At 37.3% G+C, this 25,685-nt stretch overlaps 1 protein-coding gene across 1 annotated transcript in view; it reads right to left on the minus strand.

The window, feature by feature from the left end:
• Positions 1 to 25,685, minus strand: part of C9 (complement C9) — a 49,741-nt gene that overhangs the window by 5,680 nt on the left and 18,376 nt on the right. Inside the window, exons 5-9 of the mRNA XM_059173862.1 lie at positions 24,714 to 24,852; positions 13,470 to 13,742; positions 9,238 to 9,478; positions 7,177 to 7,302; positions 5,035 to 5,213 (exon numbers count right to left, since the gene is read on the minus strand). Coding sequence (XP_059029845.1) covers positions 5,035 to 5,213; positions 7,177 to 7,302; positions 9,238 to 9,478; positions 13,470 to 13,742; positions 24,714 to 24,852 — 958 coding nt within the window. The remainder of the gene's footprint in view (positions 1 to 5,034; positions 5,214 to 7,176; positions 7,303 to 9,237; positions 9,479 to 13,469; positions 13,743 to 24,713; positions 24,853 to 25,685) is intronic.

A 25,685-nucleotide genomic window follows, 5' to 3' on the forward strand; every position in this document is an offset into this window, starting at 1 on the left:
GGCTTCTGGAAGATAGTATATAGAAGAGTATCTTCAAGACCTTGAAGTAAAGAAAGATTTAAATAGGACACAACAACATTAACTATAGTGGAAAGAAATACACAAAATCTACACTATAATTCCTGACATGATGTACTGAGAAGGACACAGAATCACTTCTGTGGTATTCTCACCAAAATGCATAACCTTAATCTTCTCTAAGCCTAAATTGAGAGAACTTTGACATAACAGGTGACCAAAACTCATCAAAACATGTCAAGTCAAAAAAATGTCAAGGTCATGAAAGATAAGAAAAGTCTGAGAAAATGTCCCAGGATGGAGGGAACTAAGGGGACATGACAACTGATTACAATGTAGGATTTTGATTGGATCTTATCAAAAGAAAAAGGATATTAGGGGAAAAAACTGGTGAAATTTAAATAAGGTTAGACAGTGTTACTTTTCTGATTTGATCAATTGTATGATGGTTATGTAAATTGTTAATGTTCAGGGCTTCTGGTTTATAGGGTGTATGTGAACTCTGTGCTATTTTTGTAGTTTTACTGTTTGTAGTATTTATGCAATTTTACAGTAAATCTAAAATTATTTCAAAATAAAAAGTACACAAGAGAATGTCTGCTATAAAAATGTATCATAAAGTGTCAAAATCCTCAAGTGAAAGAAAACATTTATTATACTTTAAAGTGGGAATAGGTTTGTATCCAAAATATACCAAGAACCTCCACAGTCCACATAAATGTTCACCAGCACACTCTGTTTTATGAGTTAGTATATGGGACTTAGACTTCAACAATGTTCTATTTATTTGGAAGAAAGTAGCCTCTTACCAACGTGGCCACATTGGCATGAACAACATAAGCATGTGGCAGAGTTATTTTGGTTTTTAGGAAAAGAAATTCATCTTGTTTTACCCTTCAAAGGAAAGTCAAGGCCAGATAATCTAAGATACAGGAATAGAGGGTCATGGAGAAACTACATGTGGATGAAATGCATGAGCAGTGTTCCAAGAGATAAAGACGAAGGTCATGCAGTGATCACTGTCTGAGAGGAGTCTCAAACCCTGCAGGCAAAAGTCCCACAAGAAGACAAGGAACAATTAAAATGTACTTTGGGGGCCTCCTGGGTGGCTCAGTGGGTTAAGCCTCTGCCTTCAGCTCAGGTCATGATCTTAGGGTCCTGGGATTGAGCCCCACATCAGGCTCTGCTCAGTGGGGAGCCTGCCTCCCCCTCTCTCTCTCTGCCTGCCTCTCTGCCTACTTGTGATCTCTGTCAAATAAATAAACAAAATCTTAACAACAACAACAACAAAAAAATGGACTTTGGGAAGTGTTCCTAAAGAGCCACATATTTTTCTGATGAACTTTAGCTCTCTACTAATTAAGAAAACAGTTCTAATTTTTCTCCTATCCTAGTTAACTCTGTCTACCATTTGTAGATACTTTCAGTGGAGGTAATCTGTCACAAAACTTGCCAACATACAAATTAATGGAAATATAATTTAATGTGAAGTACATTGAATTTTCTCACAGGCTTCCAAACTAATTAAACTTTGTGCCAAATGTAGTTTGTTGATAGAGGAGTGTTATTTTCATCCCTATACAAGAGAGTTCGGAATGATTTTCGCTACATCTTTGTAACTGTAATGGTGACAGCTCAGAGCACTTGTACTACAGCTCTTTAAAGACATCAGTGGATCACTGCTAAGAGTTGCACAATATAACAAAAGTGGCAGGTAAATAGTTCATTATGCTTCAAGTTGCCCCAGAAAGAGCTTAATGTAGCTTGACATGTGAGTGCATTTGAAGGGTAAATTTGGTTGAGGGAAATGAGAAAGGGAGAATGGAGGATGGAAAAGGCAAGATGAGGGCAAAAGCAACACAAAATTCATGCCAGGAGGACCCACCCATTGGCATGAGCTGGGTCATAAATTTGGGTAATTTTCTAGGGCATTGAGTAAGACAACTGAATGTAATAGTCACATGTATATAAGAAGTATTTACACGATTCCCAAGAGAAACAAAATGATCCTTAACACTGAGACTAAAGAATAGTGTCTCCCATGAGTTCTCATAAAGGAGACGGTAGTATTATGTAACATCCCTTTAGTAAATAAAGTAGTGGGTTATGTAACTTTGGTTTTTATAATGCCAAGACAGGGTTTTACAGGAAGCCAACCTGCTATTCACCAGCTGTACTGATCTCTGCTGCTTTGCTCTAGAGGAAATAATACACTTTAGATCTCTCTGGCCATCATTAATTAATGTAATTTCTTCAGATGACATTTTTATAACTAGTCTGTAGCAGTGAGCTTAAGAAGAAACCCAGTTCAGAGGCACCTGGTTGGCTCAGTGGGTTAAAGCCTCTGCCTTCAGATCAGGTCATGATCCCAGGGTTCTGGGGTCAAGCCCCACATTGGGCTCTCTGCTCAGCAGGGAGCCTGCTTCCCTCTCTCTCTCTGCCTGCTGCTCTGCCTACTTGTGATCCCTGTCTCTCAAATAAATAAAATCTTTAAAAAAAAGGAGAAGGAGAAGAGGAAGAAGAAACCAAGTTCAGCTATTCATTGAGCTAAAAGAAATATTGTGTTAACATTCAGGGAAGCTGGAAACTGAATTTATATACTTCCAAGAAAGTTGAAGTTCTGACAAAAGTTAATACTGAAGACAAGGCCCTATCACTACATGAAGAAGGGCGGAGGAAAAGTTCTTGGGCTGGGTTAACACATTCCTCAAAGAAGCGGTTTAGCGTCTGCTGAAGCATATGAGTGAAGCAAAAATCAAAGTGACAGGTACTACTTAGTAGAGCATGGCCTTAATTACTTTATTTTTTTATTTTAGTTTTTTCATAGTTACTTTAGCATGGAAAAATATATTATGGTATATTATGTTATGTTGTGTTATGTTGTATATAACTGTTTTACTTAGAAAACCTTCATAAAATTCTTTAGAGTAATATAACTTCCTACTGTTTTCTTCAAGATAAGCTATTTGTAACATAAATACCTAGATAATTGATTTAATTGGCTCAGAGGATCAAACACAAACCAGGTAAGAGTTTAGGGTAGGTGGGGAGAGGTTTCACCAATTCTTTAAATAATTAAATAGAAGGGTCAACTATATTAAAATTAAGATCATCCCTGGTGTTTGAACATGTCATCCATAGACAAGAGAATGCTTCAGTGTAACAAAGAATTAATTAGTGATTACAGATTGTTTAATTACCCCTTGAAATAGCTTCTAACCCAGAAAAACATTTCTTCTAGATTTATAAAATCAAAATAACTTGCAATCTGTTTTAAGGTCAAACCAGATTATATATCATATCTCTTTAGGAATTTAAAAGCCATACAATGTCAATTAAACACATAGCATTTTACTATTTTCTGCACTTCATCTATAAGAAGATACATGTTTAAAAGTAGTTTCTCGGTGACTTACTATAGCTATCATTTTCTTATGTAGAACATTCATATAAAAAGTTCAGGCTTCTAGTATATGAAGAAAGAAACTTAAACAAGTAGTTTAGATGGAATGCTCACTAATCTAAAAATCTGGAGATCAATATTTGCCTTCAGAATAAGATAGACTATATTTTGCATCCAGCCAGTGGGACTGTCCAAACAGAGTTGATGAAGGTCTTTGAATAGTTGTAGCAAATCTAGTAGTGAATCTTCAGCAGATGTTTTATTTACTTGAGATTTTTAAAAAATTGGCTCTAGACTATGACAGATGATGATTAAGGCCTTCTCAGAGAACTATCTTGCATCCCTACAAGGACAGCTGAACTTCCTTTGTAGGGTTGAGAAGACAAGGCAGTTTAAGTGTGTATGTGGATATAAACATCTTTCTAAATGAATTCTTTTTTTTCCATTTAAGATTTTCTGACATAGATTTATTTTTCCTGAGTTCAAAATAACGAATTTAAATGCGACTTAAACATAATAAAATAAAAGGGTCCCTTCTGACTTTAACTTTATATATAGACATGCTATTTTGGCCAACTTTTTCTCCCTGTTTGTCCTCCTTTTGGGGCAAAGTATTTGAAGTTTCATTGATATGTTAGCACATCTATGAATGGCTAGATTTCTACGCCTTAAGCGAAAAGTAGATTATAATTTTCCAGTTCTGAGTTCTCCCTCTACATAAATGTAATAATTTTGGTAGCTTCATTCACTCTTTAAAGACAGTAAAATGGGATGAAGGAACAAAAATTTCCAGTAACTATTCCTATCAAAATGCCAACATGACTGTAACTGAAGTTAATCAAACTAAAGTCGAGGATCATCAAAGATAAATCTGACCTTAGAGAAAACGATGAAACCTACAGGGAAAATTGAAAGCTACAAGAGGAAGCAAGGAAACCAATAAGGGATAAAAGAAAACACATACCTTTTTTAGTAAGTTTGGAGAGAGAGTGAGGGGGCTAAATGAGACTAGCATTTATATTTTTACAATTACAATGCAATTTGGTTCCCCAAGAAATAAGGACTAGTGGGTTTATAATCAGAAGGCTATAATCAAGATACAAAAAAGAAAGAAATTCTGGATCCTAAGAACTTCTCACCATTGGTCTTATTTTCTGAGACCTTATGAACTTCCCTTTCGTGAAGGCCCTTCATGATTCTCTTGTGTTGGAAGTGCTGCAATGAAGTCCCCTAAAAGCAAGGGATAACCAGGGGCAGATGGATGGGAACTAATAATTCTTGAACACCTATTTTGTGCCAGTCTGTGCTAGGGGATCTATGCAAGCAATGCCACTAAATCCTCAAAACAAACATAAAGCCCTGGAGGGTTTAGTGTTGCAGAGGTCAGAGAAGTTTACATATTTAGAAGGTAGAGACCCAAACTCAGCCTGGGTTGGTGTGATGCCTGGAGTCACACACCTCTCCTCTCTGTCCTGCTTTTTTCTGGGGAAGAGATAGGAGTGTGTTGGAATGCGCACATCTCTTTCAGATGAAGTTAACTGTTCATCTGAACCCTCAGTTACGTTTAATAAGAATATGTAAAAGTCTTCTATTTGACAATAAACATGCCTTACTTTTTGGTTTACGAGCACTGGAGCATCACTTAAGGAAGTGGCCCAATTTACAAAGTCAGTTACATCAACCGTCTTGGCTCCTTTGAGAAGCTTCTCTTTCAGTTCATATGCGTATTTTGGGGTTCCTCCTCTTATGAGTGAAATAACGTTATCGATGATGCCATCACGGCTCATGTTTACTGAGAAGAAAAAGAGGATATAAATGAAGCATTTATAGTCCTGCGACATTTGATTAACATTTACAGAACCCTTTCATAAAGTATTGTCTAGTATATTTATTGAATTTTATTTATGTAATTTTTTTTTTACCCCAAATCTCTAGCAATTTTTATGAGGCTTCAATTGTCTTTAAAAAAATAAAAACAATATGACAGTTGAGATACATTGATGTTTCCGAGGTCATCACTTATGTACAAACACACATAGGAAGTACACATGACTTTGGGCTACACTATACATTTTTGGTTTCAGACTTACCTTCCTAATTAGATTTTATATAAGTTTGTTTTAAACTACTTTAAAATTATGAAAAATCAAAGAGTGTAAAAAAGAATCAGGTGGAAAGAAAAATTTCTTTCTACCTCACATTCCTAACTATCTCTCTCCTTCAGTCTCTCTCTCCAGACTAAACCACTTTTAACAAAATTTGTGAACCTTACAGGACTGTAAATTTTTCAAACTGGAAAGGAATTTAAAGATTTTTAGTTATACTTCCTCATTTTTATAAGTGAGAAAACAGATCAGACAGGTGGAGTGACTAGCTTAAGACTAGCTTAAGGGCCAAATATTGAAATTAGGACATTTGATGGCAAGTTCAGATTTCTTTGCATTTCATCAGTGGTTTCCAATAATGGCCACATGTTAGAGGCTGGTATGTTTTAAAGTATCAGGCTTTCTTCTCTCTGCCTCCCCACTGTCATCTGATTCTTTAAAAGTGAGCCTCAACCCTTTGTATGTCTGAAAATGCTCTCAAATTAGATTAAAGATTGAGAACTCCAGCACTACCACATGCTTGTAAATATGCTAAATATTAACAATTCAAGCAACATTTATACCAAAGATATTTATATTTTTATTATTCATTCATTCATTTATTTATTTTTTAAAGATTTTATTTATTTATTTGACAGAGAGAGATCACAAGTAGGCAGAGAGGCAGTCAGAGTGAGAGGGGGGGAAGCAGGCTCGCCACTGAGCAGAGAGCCCGATGTGGGGCTCGATCCTAGAACCCTGGGATCATGACCTGAGCTGAAGGCAGAGGCTTTAATCCACTGAACCACCCAGGTGCCCCGATATTTATATTTTTAAAATGTTATGCACTGATTGAGTGTTAAGGATGGATTGAGATTGCCCCTCAGTTTTATTGAACTCTACTGACACTGTAAAAGTTTAAGGTATACAGCATAATGACTTGACACATATATATATATTATATATATATATTGCAAAATGATTATCACAATAAGATTAGTTAACATTCATCACCTCATAGAGTTTACAAAAAATTTATTTTTTTGTGGAATGAAAACTTTTAGTATCTACATGCTTAGAGACTTTCAAACATATCACATGATACTATTAACTCAAGTCATCATGTTGTACATTGTATCCCCAGGATTTATTTACCTCATAACTGGAAGTTTGTACCTTTTGACTTATTGGATGAAGGTGGATTGGTGGTTTTGAGTCAGGGGGAAGGCTGAGTTAGGGGAATGGTTTTGGTCTTCTCCTTCCTTAAAGGTCACACAAGGTCCTGCCACTAGCCCATTTGAAGCTTTGTTAAAATAAGGGGGAAGAAAGGAGATCTTTCCTAGAGATATTTTTCTATCATTGGCCCTCTACCATTGTCATGATAAATATGTATATCTACAATGACCACCGAGGAAAGGCCTTTCCCAGAGCTGCGTGTTGTGTGACCTGCACAATGCAATGAATACATGTCCTTGGGTTGCTTGTGTTTATAATGGTTTGGAAACTACTGTAAAGATAAAATAATTTTGAAGCACTTTAACTTTTTTTAAACAAAGAGTATAGACAATAAGGAGAGTTTACAGTGAGAGCACAGTGCTCACGGACAATCTCATTGACAAAAAAAAAATCCTCCTTTTTTTTTTTTTAAGTAGTGACTTAGGTCATACTTACCACTATTACCTTTACCCGTCTTTGAACAACCATCTTTATTAAAATTTCCTTCGAGTTCAACTCCAGCTTTCAGAGAAAAACCCAGATCAAACCCGAGGCATCTCTTTACATCCCTTAGTTCAACACCTGTTTAATATAGTTAGTTGAAAATTATTAAATAATATCTATCAACATCAAAAATAAATTCTGATTTTGCTATTTTGTATGAAAAAGGAAAGGGAGAAGTTAAATTAAACCTAGGGTTTCATGGTTAAATTTAGAAGTTGGGATCTGGAACATTCAGGAATTCATTTATTCAACAAATATTTTTTGTGTATTCACAACTAGTGAGAGCTTGAGAAATGTCAGGTGGCTTTCCTCTTGAGAAAGGGAGAGGGTCAATGAAAAAAAAAAAAAAAAGAAAGGGAGAGGGTGGATAAAAATGGAAGACCACCCTAGAAATCCAGAATACTAAATTTCCAACTGTAACTTAAGAGGCATAAAGACTTCGATTCTGAATATGGGGATGAAAATACCTAAGTGATCCCAACAAGCTCAGATTCTCTCCCTCCGCTGTAGAGCATGAAAAATGTTCCGACAGGGTCTGGACAGCCCAAATATAGGGGTAGGACATGGCTTGGTTCTCAGGTATTTCTAATGCAGAAGTAAGAAAGATGGCTTTCCTCTCAAAGGTACCAGAACTGACCTAATGATCCTTGTCTATTAAGGCCAGATGCTAAGTAAATTTAAGTTGCTAGGTCTGAGTTATCCAAGATTAAAGATTTCAGCCCATGAAGCTTTTTCACCAAAGCAACTCTTATCTTGAAGTATTCCTTGTGTTTTGATCATCCTTGCCGAGCCTTTCCCTTCTGATTTTCAAGTTACTCAAGACATAATCCTCTTGTCCCCCTCATCCGTGTGATATCTATTAAAATAGCCTACCAGGCAAGACTCATGAAACTTCATTATTCTATCTCACAGGATATAGCCCTGTAGGGCAGTATAAGCCAAATAAACCCATAATCACTCTCCCTGTCTGTGTTTCTCTCTGCTCAAGACTGAGGCATCAAGAACAATTTGTTCTGGCCATATTGGTTCCATCTATAAAGCGCTTATCAACTGTGTGGGCAATGTCATACTTTAAGCTCATAGCCATATCCCATTCTTCATGTGACACAGAGGCTACAGGGAAGGAACCATGGAAAAGGTTTTGGGCAACACTTCCCTCCCTAAGAGACACACTGAAAAAAGCTGAGGGTGGAGAAAGGAGCTATGTTGGCACTTATCTCCTTTATAAGGAATATTATAACTAGACGTAATGACTCACAAAATAAATACTTAAAACTTATTAACACAGTCACTTTGCATCTACTTTATTCTTAAAAATCTTAAATGAAGCCATTAGGCCAGTATGTTAACTATGTAGTACATAGACCATTCCTGTATATGTGGCAGACACTGATGGTCAACCATAGCCTTCTTCCCACGTTTCAAGTGTGGTCAGGAATCCACCTAACATGGACCCAATTCAACTACCACCTTGTGATTAGACTTGTCGTAAGATGAAGTAAACTGATTTTCTACCCTTGCTTTAAGACCCTATATGTATATAATCTTAACATTACTTTCTTCCTCCTCCCTAAAAGAAATTTAGAACATTATTTTACTTCCAATATTGAAGAACCCTTTGGAAGATGATTTTCATGCATATAATTGAACTGGTTTATTGATTAAGAAATAGATTATATAAATTATGTCTCTTGAAAAAAAATTATGTCTCTTGTACTTTTTTCACATTTTAAGTAGAATTTCACTAAAAGCAGTATCCCCAGCTGATATTAAATTACAGTATAATTTTGTTCATTTCTCAATAGTGCATGACCAAGTCATCTTGTTTAATATGACCAAGTCAATTTATTGTCTGATAGGGTTTTAGATGACCAAGGGAAGGGAGAGCATTCTCTCAAAGAAGCAGGTTATAGGAGTTTATTTTAAAGCCTTTAGCCATTGAGAGAGATTAGCAAAAGGAATAATGATTGGTTAAAACAGCATTAGAAGTTAGAACTCTATTTCCAAGTATACCTTTCTGTTTCATGGAAGCTTTATCCAAAACATATATTAGTTCATAGAATCCTCCTAAAGACCCAGAGCTACTGTAGTGGGTTCCATAGGTTTCCAAAAATGCAAAATATTCCCCCTTTGCGTAGGTACTTGGCAGAGCTTTTAAATCATCCAAGAAAGTTTGTGTCAGAACGACATCCCGACTTCTCATCACAAATCTCCCCAGTTGAATTTCTCCTTTCACAAGCAGAAACATTTTTTCCTTGGTTGTAGAACAGAAGGAAAAAAAAAATATATGAGTTTCATCACCACTCTTTCAAATTTAAAAGTCACAAAAATAAAAAAATCACAAAAACTCACAAAATTTAAAACTTTAGAACCAGGCAATAAACGTTTTAGCAGTGACCGTAGATGACCACTCTAACCCAGTAGGGTGGCAAACTCAAAATGCGATTAGTTTGCACTGTTGATGAAAATGGGCAGCAACTGGAACTCTTAAGCACTGCTGGTGGGAATGTACAAACAGCCTGATTGGTGTGGAGAACTGCTTGGCAATTTCTTATAAAAGTAAACACACATCTACCCTGTCATCAGCAATCCCACTTCTACTTAGTTACCTAAGATCAGTGACAAAATAGTCCACAAAAAGATCTACATAAGACTTTAGGAGCAATATTAGTCAGAAGAGCTTAAAACTAGAAATCACTTAAATGTCCAGAAATAAAAGAATTGATCAATAATTTGTGGTATGTTCACAAAAAGGAATACTAGTTAGCAATACAAAGGAACAAACTACCAATACACGCAACAACATAAATACATCCCCAAAATATTATGCTGAATGAAAAGAGACACAAAAGAGTTTGTACTGTCTGATTTCATTTATATAAAGTTCTAGACCAGGTGAAATTCAGCTATGGTCAGAGAAATCTGAAGAATGGTTGCTTCTCAAGCAGTAGGGAATTGACTGAAGAGGGCATGAGGGAATTTTCTTGAGGTGAAAATGTTCTACATCTTCTTTGATGAAGTGATTACACAAGTGGATACAAAAGTCAAAGCTCATGGAACTACAGGCTTAAAATATTTGCTTCTTGCATTTTATCACTTGTAAGTTATACCTCATTAAGTTGATTATAAAATGTTGATGGAAGGAAAGGTAAACATCCTATATGCAGCCCAATTTTGCAGACAGGAAAATTCTGATCCAAAGGTATCAAGTTTTTGCCCCAAATCACAAAAATAGTCTGTGGCAGTGATTAGTACCACGAACCTAGGTCTCAGGTCTCCCTGCTCCTTCTACTACATCTTTACAATTTTTGATAACAAAGATAGGATAGACAACACTTTTAAGACATGCAAACTAACCAAGTGAATAGTTACGCATTCCTAGGGAAGATGGCTTCAATTTCCAGGAGAAAACTGAGGCAGTGACAAAGAACTACATGTTTCAACATCCCATACTGTCCCAGTCAAAACTAAACTACAGTGGACACTTACGATTTTGTAGATGGTTCATTTAAGTTTCTCCTGCTATAGTCGCAGTTAACACATGTTTATTGCATAGAAGTTTAAAACATTTTGCTATTTTTTGAAGTATATCTTGGTGTATATGAACATCACACCAAACTTCCTGTGTTTTAGAAGCACAACTGTTCACACTGTATGACTTTAGGTGATGGTCAGTGACTTAGTCTTCAACAATAATCTTAAAGAAACTTACTCCATACATAATAAGTATATGAATTCACCTTCTGATGACCTGCAAAATAATTCTCATTGTAGTCTCAAAGGTGCACAAAACATATTTGGATACCTTTTCATTGTTGAATTAGGAGGTATAACTGTAAGACAGATGTTAATGTTCTTTGGCTCAACTTATTTCAGAGGTAGGCCTTAGATCATTTCCATCCAAACATAAAGTTGTTCCTTCCTTCTTAGATAATAAAAACAAAATCTCTTGGCCTCACTTGTCTAATCATTTGCTACAAATTTCTTTGTCTTCATTAGAAGTGAAATTCCTTTTAAAGAATTTTCCATATTGGCTATTTTCAATTCCTCTAAAATCTAATTCAGTCATGCAGTTCTGCTTACTACTTCAGCAAAACTTCTCTTGTCAAAGTCACCAATGACCTTCACAATGATAAAGCCAGCAGTGGTTACTTCTTAGTCCTTCTTCTTTGACATATTAACACATTTGAAACAGTTCATTACTCCTTTCTCTTTGATAGGGTTTATTTTCTTATCTTCTAGGGCAGTTCTTCTCACATTATGAAGTGTAGACAGATCACCCATAGAATCTACCCATAAAATGCAATTCTGATTCAGTAGGTCTGTGTTAGAGGCTGAGGTTCTAACTTCCCAATGATACTGATCCATGGACCACACTTTGAGTAGTGAGGTTCTAGGGCGTTATTGTCACTTCTTGCTGTCCTCTGCCGGTTCTTCCTCTTTTGCTAGACCTTTTCTCTTTCTGTTGAAATTCCTTGAGTTAAGTCTTGGATGTTACCTTTTCTATTTACATTAACTCTTAGTGATCCCACCAAACCCTAAGACTGTGAACATTCCCTACATTTGAACAACTCCCAAACTTACAGCTCAATCCCAAATCATTTTGCCAAATTCCAGACTTATAACACCAACTTCCTACTTCACATCTCCAAGTGAATGTCAAATAGGCATCTCAAACTTAATCTAAAATTGAACTATTGTTTTTCTTCTTTCAACCTGCTCTACCTAAAGTGTTCTCCATCTCAGTTGGTAGCAATTTCCAGCCTTCCAGTTGCGTAGGCCCCAAATCTTTGACTCATGCTTGACCCTTTACCTGTTCTATCCATCTGCACACAGCTGGTTTCCTGCAATAGCTTTCAACAAACCTTTTTAATTTTGCTCTTCACTCTTGTAATTTCTTCCCGTTTAAAATATACTAACATATGTCAGTCTTCTAGTCAAAAATTCTACCGATCTCCCATGTCATTCAGAGAAAAAGCTAAACTCAGAACAGGCTGTGAGGCCATTCATGATCTGGTTCAGTGTAAACTTTCTAACTCATTGTCTTCTGGTTCACTTTGGCCCAATGGGCAGATATGTTCCCACCTTAGAGACTTGTCTCTAACAGCTCCTTCTGCCAGGTACATCATCCCAACTATGACTATTTGGCTATTTCTCCTCCTTCAAATCTTTGCTCAGATTTCATTTCCTTAATGAAGTCTACCCTGAACTTTCTTTTTAGTATTGCCCTTGCCTAGCACTCTTGCTTTCCCTTGTGTTATTCCATAGCACTTATCACTTTCTAAATACTATATATCTTGCTTTTTTGCTATTAGGTTTATTTTGTCTATCTCTCCCTGCTGAACTTTCAGCTCCATGAGAACAGGAATCTTTTTTAGGTTGGTTCACAAATGTATTCTAAGCCCTTGAAACAGTGCCTGGCCACATAAGAAAGCCACATTAAATATTTGTTGTATGATTTAAAGGATTTTCCAGCTGCATAATATGGATGGGTATGCATATTAACATAGAGACTAGGTAGAGAGCCATTCAAAACAATTGTATGATTAGGCACAACTTAAGTACTAAAAGTGAATTATTATTATTTTTAAAAGAGGAGAGGGTATCTAAACATGTGACTATATTATCAGAAAAGGAAAAATGAATGTTTTATTGGCATCATACTGATTACAGAAAGTGTTTTCTGTATTTCAAAGGCGATGAAACAAAATTCTAAATCTGACTTAAATATTAAAGGACAAACACATTTTCAAAGCCTTAAATTAAATGTATAATTACAAAGTAAGCAGACCAATGTAATATGCAATGTGTACAATTTCATGGCCTCATTACTTTAGAGATGCTTCCCAGTAAGTAAATAGTTATCAGTGTAAGGCATTGTGATTAATTACCCAAATTCCTCAGTCTGATTCTTCATTGTCATTCTGAAGATGGTATAAATTCAACAGTCCATTACCACAGTCTCAGTCCAAAAGCATGCTCCGAATTTTTAATATGCTTGTTCTTCTGTTCATCACCACCAAACATCTTACCCCCTTACATTACAAGAGATCCCATGGGCCTCTTCTGCAGTTAGCATTCTTCTTCCTGAACTCCTAGCCACACATTTGGAGATTTGTTGAGTATTTTTTTTTCCTCTCTCTTCAGTGAACTCTATTTGCTCCAAACATTTAAACTTAAAACAGGGGGTTTGGTTAGTTTGATAAATATCCCACTATATTCTTTGTTTTAAGCTTTGGTCTTACCGTTTTAGAAGAACGTGAGAGTAAGCTCTGGTAACTCTCATTTTTGGAATATGTGAGTCCAAATTTGCCACCACCTTCTGTAGGATGGAAGAAATTTTTGCGAGGAGACTTTCCTTCTTCAGGCGTACTTTTATACTTTTCAATTGCTTCAGTAGGTGTGAATTTTAAAGTTACTTCTGCATTAATATTTGATGTCGTCTCTTGGACAACGGTTTTGAATACCTCTAGCTGTTCTTCGTAACTTTCAGTTCTGAAATTTTTATCGGCTTTGGTCTGAAAGAGAATGATGAATTGCTGTTAAAAACAACATACAAAAAACCACCCCAAACAGACACAGATGAAAGAAAAAGCAATTATTTGAAGGGTATTTGAGCAAGGGAGTTAAGAGTGAAATACCCAAGTGATATCACTGAGCTCTGATAGGGACTCCATGACTCTGAGGACAGGACACAGGAATCTCATTGTGGGTCTGATTCCTAGTCTATGAAAAAGAAATACCACACACAGCCCAAAGACTGTTATGAGATAATGCAGTGAGATAATATATATGAAAGACTTAGAACAGAGCAAGCTTTCAAATGTTAATCTGTTAATAATTAAAGAGCAATTTGCCCAACAGATGTACAATATGTTACCATTTGTGTAAAAAAAGAAAGGAAGAAAGAAATGATAAAGCCAACCCTGACTGAAGGCTAGCACAGCTTTGAATATTTTACACATGTTAATTAATTTAAGCAGAAAGGTTAAGACTTGAGCTCTGCACTCTCAACCTTTACACTCTCTTGTCCCTTAGTACATACATACACACATAAATAATTTAAAAAAACAAAAAAAAATTTTAAAAAAAGAAAGAACAGGAAAGCAAGCAAGTTAAGAAAGGTTTTTACGTGTACCCTGAATTACTGGAAAAATCGACAAAGCTAAGAGTTTGCCCTTGAGAAGGGTAACTGTGAAAGGGAAATCTGGAATGGGAGCAGGTTTATATTTCCTTGCATAATCTTTTGTGATATTCAGACTTTTTGACTGTTTTTTTTTAACACTTTCATTTTTGCATGGAAACAAACCAAAACAAAACAAAACATACAAACAAAAAAAATACCCAAACGAAACAACCTAGTTAAAAATGGAAACTTTCAGTTAAAGAATTCTTTGTCAACTTGATAATTGTCAGGTATCAGTGGGAGGTTTGTCAATTTCAGTGGTTAAACTCTTTCCAGAGGTCCTCTGCAATATGTTGTAACTTTTGCCAGAGAAGGAGCGACCTATCTCTTCAGTCAGTGGCACAGATAGGATTCGTAGTGTACACTGGGGGACAGTTCTGCACAGGGAATGCTATGGTCTGAATGTTTATGTCCCTCCACAAAATCCATATGTTAAAATACTAATGCTCATGGTGATGGTTGGGCAGAGGGGGAACTTTGGGAGGAGGCTTCATGAATGAGGTTAGTGCTGTCATAAAAGTGACCCCACAGAGCTCTGTTAGCCCTTCCACTGTATGAGGATGCAAGTAGCCCAAAAGAGGGCCCTAACTCAACCAGACAAGCACTCTAATCTCTGACTTCAAGAACTTCTGATGTTCTCATCTTCAAAATTGTGAGAAATAAATTTCTGTGTGGTGTTTTTTTTTTGTTTTTTTTTTTTTGTTGTTGTTGTTGTTAGCTACCCTGTTTCTGGTATTTTGTTATACTGGCCTGCATGGGCTCAGACAGGGAAGCTAAAGTTCCCCTCTAATGGGAAGGACTAAAATGTATATAATTTTCATTAAAGTCAGGCATGCTGGGAAAAGTGCTCAATGTAAAGGGTTGAGTAACCTAACCCACATCACTTCCCTGTTTAAAATCTTTCAGTCTTCCCACTGCCTTTAAGATCAAGTCTAAACTAGACTTATTCCAAGTTAACCTCTCCCTGACTGTATTCCAACCCTTTAGACACATTTTTTTAAATTTTCAGAGCCTGTGCTTCTTCCCACCATAAAAGAGCTCTTTTATGCTGCTTTTACTTTCCGGAATGTTCTCTGACATCTGCCTCTCCCTCCTCCCCCAACCCCCAAGAACCAAACACAACACATTCTCTCACATATACACACTATATGGCTTGATCTGGTTAATTCCTACTCCAATTTCAAGTCTTAGCTTAAATCACTTTTTCAGGGTTGAAGGGTTCTTTTGTAACCCCATAGACTATGAAATCCATTTTCTATAAGCTCTCATGCCTCTTAAAAAAAAAAAAATGTAGGGTGCCTAGTGATGCAGTTAATTAAGTGCCCAGCTCTTGGTTTTGGCTTAGGTCATGATTCAACAGTCCTGAGATTGAGCCCCATATTGAGCTCCCCACTCAGTGTGCAGTCAGCTTGAGATTCTCTCTCCCTTTGCCCCTATCCCCTGCATGCTCTCTCTTTCTCAAACAATAAATAAATTTTTAACAATAAAACAAAATGAAAAACCTTTTCTTTTATGATTGCTTATTTAATAGGCTTTCTGATGGTAAGCTCCAAAAAGTCAGGGAACATGTCTTTCTTATCCACACACCACTATAGCCTTATCACTTAGTAAAGTGTCTGGCCTATAGTAGATGCTAACAAAAATTTATAAACTTTAATATAGCTAACAATAATAACTAATATTTACTGAGAGCTTACTCTATGCCAGGGGCTGTTAAAAGTGGTTTACATAGAATAAGACATTTAATTTCTTACCTTTAATATAATTTCTGTAATTATCCCCATTTTACCAATAAGAAAACAGGTTAGGAAATTTGTCCAAGCTCTTACAGCTAGCGTTGAAACCCAGAAAGTCTTACTCTAGGGCTTAGCTGTTAATTCTTACGCTACCCTGCCAAAGAGGGCTTGACAAATTCTGGCTAGTAAAATAACAGATTCATGGAAAAGACTGCCTTGAACTTGGCCTTGAAAAATGAATAGTATTTCTGTTGCTTTGAGATCTGAGGATAGTGGAAGTGTTGCTGGGTGAACTGGTGAGACTCTGGGCTCTAGGGCCTCGACCAGCCCATCCGGAATGAGTCCCTGATGGTTCTTGGTCATGACTCAGAAAAGAACTCGAGGACAGACACTCAGCACAGTGGATGAGCATCGTAAGTGGGAAAGTTTATTAAAGTGAAAAGTACACTCTCAAGATAGGAGAGCAAGGTGAGCTTGAGTGAGAGGTTTGCACACTTGGGTTTCTATCTTTTATTGAGAGCTGTTAACTAGAGGGTAGAATGTTTATTGGGTTGGGAAGCAGGGATTTGTACTTTTTCTTCCTAATTTTGTCAGGGGTTTCCTGTCATGGCACCTGCCATCTTGGGCCTGTCTGGTTTGCTCTGGCTTCTTGTGGAGTGCAGCAGGGTAGCCCCCTGAACTTCCTGAGTGGGCCATGACTTCTTCGTTGCTAACTTCCAGGTATCCTGTTAGAACCTAACTGCCCACTCTAATAGGAGCCACTGAAGACAATTCTACTCAATCTTCAAGGCTGGAAAGGGACAGAGCTGAACAAAATGTCACCAGAAAAGTACTCCTTGACTCTCCTGGAAGGCCAAGCTCTTCTTAGCTTCCTGTGTGCTAATTGGCTGCAGGATAAGGGTGGTTTAATTTGTAAGCACCTGCACTTATTCCCAACATGGCTAAGAAGAAAGAGGCCTTGGCAGAGATCAGTTTAGCAATGTGGAGAATTGTTGGCAGGTGTAAGAGAACATTGGTCAGGGTATCTGTCAGGAAGCTGTTGAACGGTCCTGTCTGACTCTGTTAGGATGACAGAAGTGAGTAGAGCCTGAAACAGAGAAGATGGTGTCAGTCCAAAAAGAGGGCTCAGTTCCATGACAGACAGTCAGAGATGGACCAATACCGGGAATCATCATGAAGAAAGAGCAAAAAATCTTTGAAGAGAGGCCAATGATGCAAGAATAGAAGCAAATTTCTTTATGAAAACCCAAATAAGCAGACATGGAGAAGATGAAATTTGAGAGACGGATAAAAGGGCTTGCATATTATAGGGGTCAGCTCAACCTGTCCTTTTTAAAGGTTTATGCAACTGATGCTTCTTGAAAAGAAAGAAACATTATTTCTGGAACTGGGAGTGGAAGAGATAGAATATAACCAATAAATATTTCAGAGTTCAAATTGAAAAGAAGAAGGTGGGAGAACAACTGGAAATAGAAGGTAAAAAGGGAAAACCGTTAGAGATGTAACTAAGACTTTGTACAGATAGATAATAAAAACATGCATTATTTATTATGATTATTAAAGACATGTCTCACTAATTGAGAGAAGGAACCTGGAAAGAGTAGATTGACTGCCATCTCATTAGCCACCCTCAGCCATGGTACAGAGAGAAGCCACCCACACACTCCCAACATTTTAGCTACTAAATTTTGGGGTAATTTGAAATTTAGTAATAGGTAACAAATATGGTTCTTCTCCATTATCTTCAAGAGATCATTTTCTGTGTTTGTATCTGAAATGTTAATGTGCTCTAGGTTTCATTCCTGATGTTCTTTTCTCTCTCATTGTACACTTCCTTGATGATCTCAAGGATTCTCAAGATTTTAATGGTCATCCATATGCTGATGCTTCTTAAACTGCCTCCATTTAAGATCCTTCTTTCTCCCCACACATCTATATAACATACTTTTTGCATAACATACTTCATCTAGATGTCACATAGACCTTTGCATTCAAAATTACCAAAATTCAAATCACTGTCTTCTTCTTGGACTTGACTTTGACACTTCTTTTGGAAGATTCCTCCCTCCCTGACTTCCAAGATCTTTTTTTGATGGTCTAGCTTCCAGTGGGAGTGTCTTTGACTTTCCGTCTCCATACTTTACATCCATGATGAGTATCCTTTACTATGGCTAGATGTTGTTCTAAGCACTTTGCACTTATTAACACATTTAACCTTTTCAAAATCTTACGAAATATGTATTATTGCCACCCACTGTATGATAAGAAACTGAGATTTTGGAAGATAAATAAGTTGCCTAATGTCCCATGGATAAGTGGACGAGTTTAGCAGAATTTAAACCCAGACAGTTTTCATTTAGAACCTGTCAATTGACCATAATGTACACTGTCACCAATTCATTAGTGACCTCTTTATTCTTAAATATGCCCAAATAAAAAAAATGCTGGATTTCATTTCTTCCTTTCAGTCTCTACTTCTATAGTAGAGTTTAGTCTTTCTTCATTTCCTTCTTGGACCATGAAATAGCCTCCTTCTGTCGTTACCTCTCTGGTCTTGTCCTTTTGAAATCATATCCCCAAAACACAAAGATTTAAAATGAACTTTGACCATGTTGCTGTCCTCAGGGGCTCCCTTCTCATGCTCAGGATCATGTCCAAAGTACTTAATATGGCATAAGAGCATCTTCATTATTTGATTTCTACCTGTGACTCCAAACTTGAATTCATATTAGTTTATCATAGACCATAGTTCCTTTCAATATAGCAGTTTTTACAAGACTGGGCTTATTGTTCCTTGGAAACATCAATATACAATAAACAAACCAGCAGGTACATAATAAACCTGATCTATACTCTGCTGGGGCTTCTAAATGAACTCACATGGCAGTAGAAAGTACAGTTGGAATGTTAATTAAGCCTCTGTTTTCCATTTTGTTGTCAACTTTTATGGCAGTTACAATTACGTTTACTTGATTATGGGCTCTTGCCTTTGTTAGGAACATTAGCTTTTTAAAAAAGATTGTTGGGGAGCCTGGATGGCATAGTCGGTTGAGAAGCTGACTCCTGATTTCAGCTAGGGTCATGTTCTTGGGGTCATGAGACTGAACCCGGTATAGGGCTCCACAGTCAGCCAGGAGTCTGCTTGGGATTCTCTCTCTCCCTTTTTCTCTGTCCCTATCCCCCCAGACTCGCTCCCCCCTCACTCTCTAAAATTAATAAATAAATAAATCTTTTAAAAAGTAAAGATCGCTAATATACTGCATGCACTTATTTATTAATTCAGTAATCATTTTTTTAAAAGATTTTATTCATTTATTTGGCAGACAGAGATCACAAGTAGGCAGAGAGGCAGGCAGAGAGAGAGGAAGGGAGGCAGGCTCCCTGCCGAGCAGAGAGCCCGATGCGGTGCTCGATCCCAGGACCCTGGGATCATGACCTGAGCCGGAGGCAGAGACGTTAACACATTGAGCCATCCAGGCACCCCTCAGTAATCATTTTTTTAAGCAAAGAATTTACCATGTTAGTTTCTTAGGATTCCACAGTAAATAAAAGAACTAGAAACTTGACTTAGAATATATATGATATAGCAAAATAAATGCTAGAACAGAAAGGAAAACAGAGGCTGTTACATTAATTTGCAGGTGGGGCATCTAACTAAAACAGAGAACTCGGAAGAGAAAGCTGATGGGGGAGTAGTAATCAAAAACCAGGTCAGGAATGACCTTTTTCTCCCTACCACAGAGATTGACTATTATCCTGCTGGCTACAGGGAAACGCTCACTAAATTTAAGTAGCAAAGTGATAAGATCAAGATAATCATTTACCTTCATACTGATGTGTGTGGAATGAATTGAAACTGAGCAAAACTAGAAGTCTGAAGCTGATAAGACGACTCTCATAGCTGTTTCGCTGAGAAATGAGAGATGCATAAAGCTCTGGCTATGGCAGTGGAAATGGAGAAGAGGAGACATATTTAGGATACATTACAAGATAATGGAACTTGGAGATTGATTAGGTATTGTAGGCTTCAAGGGAGATGTGTCTATAGAGGAAGTCATTAGGATGATTCCCATATTTTGAATTTAGTGATTAGGAAGATATCATTTCATTGTTTCATTGTAACCATTTAAGTGAAGAATTCAAGAGGAAGAGTCAGGGAACTGGGTGGAAGAATGGATATCAGCTTTGAGTATGTTAACTGTGTGATGCCTGATACAATTAGCTATATAGGTATCCAGCTCAGAGGGACACATGGGCTGGAAATAGAGTATTCATAAACCATCAGGTTAGAGGTGAAAACTGAAGCCACAGAAGGGAATGAACTCAACCCAAGGAGAATATGTAGACAGAGACTTGTGAAACAAGGCAAAGTAGGAACTCTGGTGAGACCTATAGGTCTTAGGACTGTCCTAAGTAAAGGGAACTCAAAAGAAACTTCAAGATGGACTTTGGCAAAAGGTAATAGAGATTTGGTGTTGTCGGCTGTACTGTGTTCCTCTCAAATTCATGTATGTAAGTCTGAAGCCCATGTACCTCAGAATGTGATTATATTTGGAGATACAATCATGAAAGAGTTAATTAAATTAAAATGAGGTCATTAAAATGAACTCTAACCCAACACGACTGGTGCCTTTCTAAAAAGAGGAGGTTATAACTCAGAGCAGAAGGAAGAGGCTGTGGAGATACAGGAAAAATGGCATTTATAAGCCAAGGAGAGAGGCCTCAGAAGAAACCTGATCTCAGATTTCTAGCGTCTCAAATAAATTTCTGTTGTTTGAACCATCCAGTGTGTGATACTTTGTTATGGCAGCCCTAGTGAACTAATATAGTTAGTGAATTGACACAGCAAATATAGATAAGAAGAGTATGTGGAGATGGATGTTTCCTTCTTGTGTTTGTGTTTCTTTTAGTGAGAATCTTGAAGTATTTATTTTTATATATTAAGAGCAGGGGGGGAGATGAGAGAGAGAAGCATTGATAGAAGGCTTAAATGGATAATAAGCAAGATACCTGGCATGGAATCCAGCATATAGAAAGACACAGTCTCTACTGAGACAGAGAAGAAAGATATTAAGTGTAGACTGAGTGAGAAGTAAGTTTGTACACAAGGATAACTTTGAAGGAAAAACTAGAAAATTCTTGACTAGGCTTGAGTATTCTCTGTCAAGTTGAAGCTAACTCCATCTATTGAGCTCAAGGTCAGAATGGTCAGATGAGGAACTTGAGGGGATTGCTGGAAATTTTAAACCACCACTGTGGGAACAGGGAGCGGGGTAGTGCAGCCTTGGGGGAAGAGTGTGGACCTGCTGAACTGTGTGGAGGCTTCGGTTGAAGCTAAAATGACACCAGTTCTTTTGTTGTTATGATTTTCTCCAAGCAGTACACGTTTACAAGAGGGCCAGAAAAGTAATAGGGTTCATCTAAAGTTGGAGTGTTTCTGGTTTATAGAAGGAATAGAAGGCAAGGACACTGATAATATTATCAAGAGTGGTCAAAATGGATCGGGATTGATTAGAGGAAGGAATTGAAGACTGGAGGAGCAAGATGGACTGGAGGAAAGCCAGGCCAAAGAATTGGGTCTTGATGGGACCCAAGAGTTTGTTTGTGGTCATAAATGAGGGTGAGAGCTGAGAGATGGGCCAGTTGCAGTGAGGCAAAGGGTTAAATGCTGGATTCCCCAATGCTCAGATGCCAGGGACAGCACAGTTCTGCTGAACACAGCTAAGGATGGGAGTGGCTCTGGTAAAACAGACAGGAAGTTGAGAGGCAACAAGAAGACATTGGCAGCCCACAGGATATAAAATCACCAGGTTTCAGGCAGGATTTGGGGTGGAAAGGACAACCAGAATCCAGGCGCATTTTACAATTCTTCATTGATCTCTTAAATCTTACGTATTCATGGTGACCCAGGTTTATAGAGAATGGTAATGAAAACTTGAAATCCGATTTACAAATTGTTACTTTCCAGAACAAAAGAGGAGAGGACCAAAGAAAGCTAAGGAAAAAGTAACTGATTTGTACATATCACCATCCCTGTTTTCTTCCCCATAATTGCAGGCTTCAGTGGTTCAGGATTACTTCTGACTTACTAGATAGCCAATAAACCTTGACCTGTAATGTGAATGCTAATTACACACTAAATTGTAGTGAAGTCTTTTACTAATTATATTCTTTGAAAAAGGAATGATAGCAAATATTCATTGAGGGTTTGCTATGTGTCAAGAACTTCCCGGCTGTTTTAGACTCATTTATCTTTACGAGATAGGCACCAGTATTTCTATTTTACACATGAGGGAACGGAGGCACGATGATGATAAATAATTTACCCAAGATCTCACTGCTGCTTAGCAGCAGAGCCAGGATTCCATTTTATGTGCTGTGTTCTGGAGATCCAGAGAACCAGAGCCACATTTGAAGGAAGAGGCACTGAGAGAGTGTGAATGTGTCAGAGGCAGACGTCATTATTAAGAAATATTCCTCATACTCCGATAGTTCGGTAGAATTCTTTCAAAACATAAAAGACAGTAAATTACTGTCTATGAGTAACAAAGACAGGATTTTAAAAATTAATTCATCTAACAAAAATGTGTTGAGCATTGTGTGTACACATATATTGTGTAGAGTATTAGCATAACAGGCTATAAGGAAGTATAGAATACATTCAGTTATGATACTAAAATACACAAAAAAGGAAGTAAACTATCCCATTGGATATTAGAAGGTGTAGGAAGAAATTCTAATGAATAAAAATAGAGATTTCCATTGAATAAGCTCATGTTCTTTTATGTATGGTAGAAACAAATTTGGCTACTTGCCAAGACCATCACAGACGAGAGTGAGGGGACCACCAGCTGTTGTAGCACCAAGAAGGGGGACTTTAGCAAGCCTCCAGCGAACTCTACCAGCACTCCTCCTTAGCTGACACTGACTCACCATCCAGGCCCATAATCTTCTCTGCTTTTTTTTTTTTTTTTTTTAATCAGCTTGATGCCAAGACTCGCTTAGAGATGTTATTCTGATCTGAACTGATAAAAAGTTGCTACAATCTTCATTTCCCCTACTTTGTGTGAACATCAATTAGTTTTCCTTGGCTAAGAGATGTTGCTCCCAACTTCTGTGGGACAGAAGCAATATTAGGGGTAAATAACACATCACCTTTATAAAATCCGAAATACTGAGTACAGAAACCCATCTATTTCCAGGGTCGTAAAGAAGAGAAAACAGGAAATTTTCTCTCCAAATAAGGCTTCAAGATCAGTCATAGGCAAGGTCCTGGCCCTATCCATCTCATGTCACTCATGGTCATTCCTACCCCTAGAGAGAAGCTAGGAGACTGATCACAGGGATGAAGAGAGGAAAACTGTATGACTCAGACCTGAGAACTAAAACACAAAGTAAGACACCAACAACCCTTCTTCCATAAGCAATGACAAAGGTCACCTTATCTTTGTGGTATTCTTTTTTAAGACATTAGACCTTTTGTAATAACCTTTAGAAAGATGATCATCTTCCCCTCAAAAAAGGTGCTTAAAGAAGGTAAACTTGGCATGAGGGGAGAAAGTCAATAATCCAAAATGTTCCCTTAAATTTGTGGGAAAATGATTCTATGCTGGACTTACACGTACAAAAAAATAAAAGGATAATGTAGTCACACATGTTAAGAAATGTCAGTCGAATAGTATAGAATTTATAATCTTTAGTATTCATAGAAGAGTAGGAATGCCAGAGGCTGCAATGTGTATGGACTGTTTTACAACATTATTAAAAATAAAAGAAATATTAATTCCATTTATTTAAAAGTATATGTGTTTTGGAAAATTTTGTGAGTGACAACAGTGATAAAAGACTTTGCAAAAACTGAATAAAGTAAATATTATAGATCGCCAATGGGACCATTGAAAAAAAGATTTTGTAGCTCCTGGTTCAGAGTAAGATAATTATTATTCTTTATTTTTAGACCCCAAAAAAATCTCTCTAATGGTGATAACTAGTAATCCTTTAAATGAAGGGGTCCAATATGTGGATGGTTCTAGAGAATTTAGGTGACTTTCAAGAAGGTGGTTACGTTTGGGGTGGCACTGGGTAGAGTAGACCTCATTTTAAGAAATAGTTTAACAAGAGTTAGAGGGATTTGAGGTGAGTGAAAACAACCACTTACATTTGTTAGGCAGGCTTTACCAAGGGGAATGCTGAGGAAAAAGCCAATGTCAAGATGAGTTTTTTTGGTAGACTAGCAAAAAAATGAGCTTAAATAGCATGAGCAGTGTACCCAGTACTTAAATCAGCATTAATTTAATTTATAGTTTTATCAGAATCTTAGATGATTCTTTTCATGGAGTCTGGGTATTTGCCAAAACTATCACTAGGTGCACCTTACTGAGGGTTGGTTGTAGACCACCGGAGTTTCCTAAAGAGATCAAAGCTATACATCTTCTTCTTTTCAGTCAATCACATATTCCCATCAGATTCTCATTCTACTGAAATTTTCACATTACTTAGTATTACGTTTATAGAAGTGGCTTTTCAGCTAAAAGCTGAGCAATGCTTTTGCTTCTGAGGAGACTTACTTCATAGGCCAGAGAAGCCACGTTCCAGGGTTTGCGGTAGTAGACCTTGGTGTTTCCATCCCGAATGCGGTCGCAGAGTCCATGGTAGTACTCATTGTCAAAAGGTGTGGTTAGGGGGTCCATCCCTAAGATGTTGATCCTGAAAATGAACAGAGTAATATCAGAGATCCCAGGAGCTAACGCAAGGCAGTCCTCTGTAGCTGGGGGAAAGAGAGAGCTTTGGCTCATGTCCCCATCACCCCATATATGCAGGATATAATCAAGAACAGAAGCAAAGGTCTGCTCACTTCTGCTTTACATCTCTGGCAGCAAGCATACCTTAGGAAGGCCTTATAAACTTCCAAGCATCGAGGGCACTGTTGAGAGCACAATGAAAGAAATGCAATAACTGAGGAACCAGGGACCATCTGGCTCCTAGAGTCTAAATTCCACCTCTGTGACTCTGAGCTAACCTCCCTTAGTGAGCTAAGAGCCAACTCCGTAATACCACCTATTTAAATTATTTGAGAACAGAGCATCTCAGGGGAGTTGTATAACATATGCATGTAATTTTTAATCTATGAATCAACATTGGGGCTCTTTCTCTCCCCATTCTCTTTAAACATAAGCCTTTTCCTCCAACTTGTCAAGAACCTCATTCCCTCCAGGCTTGTATTATTTCTATGATACTTTCCAAGGGAAAATACAAAGATTTCAGCATCCTGACAAGGCATTTTCAAAAGTTCTATTTTTTCCTCTCAGCGAAATTTTTTATTTGGCAAGCTTTAATTCAGAAACAGAAATCTTATTTAGCTTTAAAAAAGTTAAGTTTGATTTGTAGACTTAAAAGCAATGTATGAACAAGGAGCAGTTCATTCTGTGGGAAGTACACTTGTGTTAATTGGTTAATTGGAGGAATGGTCATTTGCTGTCTAGTCCGAAATATATGGCTCCAGACCAGGGAGGCCAAAGAAGGGTTTGCTCTGTACATCT

Source organism: Mustela lutreola, chromosome 5, assembly GCF_030435805.1.
Source record: "Mustela lutreola isolate mMusLut2 chromosome 5, mMusLut2.pri, whole genome shotgun sequence".
Lineage (NCBI taxonomy): Eukaryota > Metazoa > Chordata > Mammalia > Carnivora > Mustelidae > Mustela > Mustela lutreola.